Source organism: Penaeus japonicus, unplaced genomic scaffold, assembly GCF_977035675.1.
Source record: "Penaeus japonicus unplaced genomic scaffold, GWHDUDI00000001_assembly GWHDUDI00000010, whole genome shotgun sequence".
Taxonomy (NCBI): Eukaryota; Metazoa; Arthropoda; class Malacostraca; order Decapoda; family Penaeidae; genus Penaeus; species Penaeus japonicus.
The window spans coordinates 39,383,349-39,385,848 of NW_028234412.1; the positions used below are offsets into that span (position 1 = coordinate 39,383,349).

At 37.2% G+C, this 2,500-nt stretch overlaps 1 protein-coding gene across 9 annotated transcripts in view; it reads right to left on the reverse strand.

The window, feature by feature from the left end:
• The window catches only part of LOC122258814 (F-BAR domain only protein 2), a 65,156-nt gene that overhangs the window by 48,449 nt on the left and 14,207 nt on the right, over positions 1 to 2,500 (reverse strand). For 4 of the 9 annotated variants that reach the window (XM_086541347.1, XM_086541346.1, XM_086541345.1 and 1 more), the window contains exon 8: positions 1,755 to 1,964. The exons of the other annotated variants lie outside the window; for them this stretch is intronic. In XM_086541347.1, coding sequence (XP_086397473.1) covers positions 1,755 to 1,964 — 210 coding nt within the window. The remainder of the gene's footprint in view (positions 1 to 1,754; positions 1,965 to 2,500) is intronic. 9 annotated transcript variants of the gene reach the window in all.

Below are 2,500 nucleotides of genomic sequence, written 5' to 3' on the forward strand. Positions count from 1 at the left end.
TGATTAACAATATAAATGTTTTTTTTTACAATTTACTTAATAATAAAAAGACAAAAAGATTGCACATTTCTCACACACACATAAACACATAAAGATAACTTTCCTTTCCATTCTAACTAAATCCATTCTTCATTCTATTCAAAGACTGCAGATCACTTGTAGTGTTTTTTGGTGTTCCTTCCTTGCAGTCTAAAAGAAAAACTGGACTTCATCTAAATGCAGATACTGAGTCATACATGAAAATTCATTAACTTCACACTGGCCTGATACATACATCCACATGCATGAACATATACAAAACCATGCACACACAAATGAATGCACCCCCCCCCCAACACACACACACACACACACACACACACACACACACACACACACACACACACACACACACACACACACACACACACACACACACACACACACACACACACACACACACACACACACACACACACACACACACACACACACACACACACACACACACACACACACACACACACACACACACACACACACACACACACACACACACACACACGAGCCCCCAAATGCACCCATGCACAAAAGCACACAACTCACCCACACATATGCACCTACAGGAGAGAGAGAAAGAGAGAAAGTATATGACTGTTGTGAAGAAGGAAGAGGAATTGCTGATAATTAAAAGTGAAAAATACTTATCTCACTCTAAGCTGTACTCTTCTTCAAGAAACTAAAACTCATGTAGTCTTATATCTTACTGAAATTGTACAACTACAACTTCAGTTCATATTGTTCTAGTATTGCTCATGTATACAAAAAAGAAAAAAGAAAGAAAACACACACACACACACAATCAATCAATCAATCCAGATACCTTACATATAGCATCACTTGCACACTTGATTCTTATATGATTCAATAACATCACAACTGCTGGGTCTGACTGCATGAAGAGAGGAAGTCACAAAGCTTCAGACAGCCACAAGTGCTGGAGGTCCCCCCAAATTTTCACACACATAGGGAATAATATGCACTGCATCCACTAAGCAAACCACCAAGATGATTTAGTTAAGTTTGTATCCCTGCTTATTCTGGAAGTGTGAATAAAATGTCAGTTATGCATGTCAGGAGCTACAGCAAAGGCTTTATCATTGTATTAAACATTTACCTCCACCAAGGCACCCTTTAAAATAAGCAAGAAAGCATAACAAAAAAGTCTAATCAATGATAAAATTTTCAATAAATTGTATGAAGTTCATTATCATATAAGGTTTTAGAATATCATTGACCTTATCTAATGATAGAATAAAACTGAAAATTTTATCACCTCCCAACATGGCATCTAAGGTGGGACTATTTTACATGTGATCAATTGATGGCATTCATTGAATTTCCTTCATAACCAATTACTGTTTTATATTTCTTTCCCTTTACTGAATTATCCAGTTGATTTGCTTATTACTGCTCACAGTAATGAACAAAACTGTACAATATCCATCAATTACCACAAACTTAATTTATCATGAACTTGTGACAGATGATCAATTCAGGTGCTGGCTGAAGACCTCATTATAATAAAATAGGCCAATCCAATAAAAAAAAAAGCTCTAATTTCCAAATTCTGTTGTAACAACTATACACTGAAATAAAGTTACTACAAAGGCCCCATCCCTTAAACTTCCCTGCAAGCAATCATCAATCACAAGGTCTAAAAAAGACCACTAATAAGAGCAAAGATATAGCACAAAGAGGCAGGTTAACCCTACACTTTGAGGAGCGGAATACACTGCGGGCCAGGCTTGGATCGTCCGCTGCAGTAGGGCTGGTGGGGGCACTGGTTACACGTGCAGGGGGAGCCTTGGCTGGGGAAGGGGGGAGGCTCTCGGTGACCCTCTCACCCCCATCCCCATCCTGGCTGCCTTCCCCCCCACCTGAATTACAGCTGGGGGGAGCAGACCACTCACGTTCACTTCGACCTGGAAGGTCATATTAACCCATACAGAGATAAACATTAGTCACACTAGCTTCAGTCAATTCTTCTTGAGTAACAATTAATCATTCTAAACCATTACTAACATCAACAATACAATGATTTCCCATTCTGTTGAGAATTTACTTCAACTAACATAGCTACTAAAGAATTGGCCAAAACTGTAACAATGAGACATTTTACTAAAAATTGTGAAAATGAAAGATTTATGCAGAATAATGAAAATAATAGATATAAACATAACAAAAAAGAAACAATGACTAAGGATTACCCTAACACCCCTACAAAAAAGCATCATACAACAAGTATAGTCAGCTCTAAAATCAAGAACACAAAATAAAAAGCCCCCAAGAAGGTTAGTGAAAATAAACTAATCTCATGGCAAATCAAAGCCACTGGATGCCTCCATAGTCAATCAAATATATATTTTAAAAATCAACTTATTTATTCCTCCTTTGAAAGATTTATTCATATTATAACTGCAATCTATTTCTTGAATATATGCATTATAAAACCCCTCTA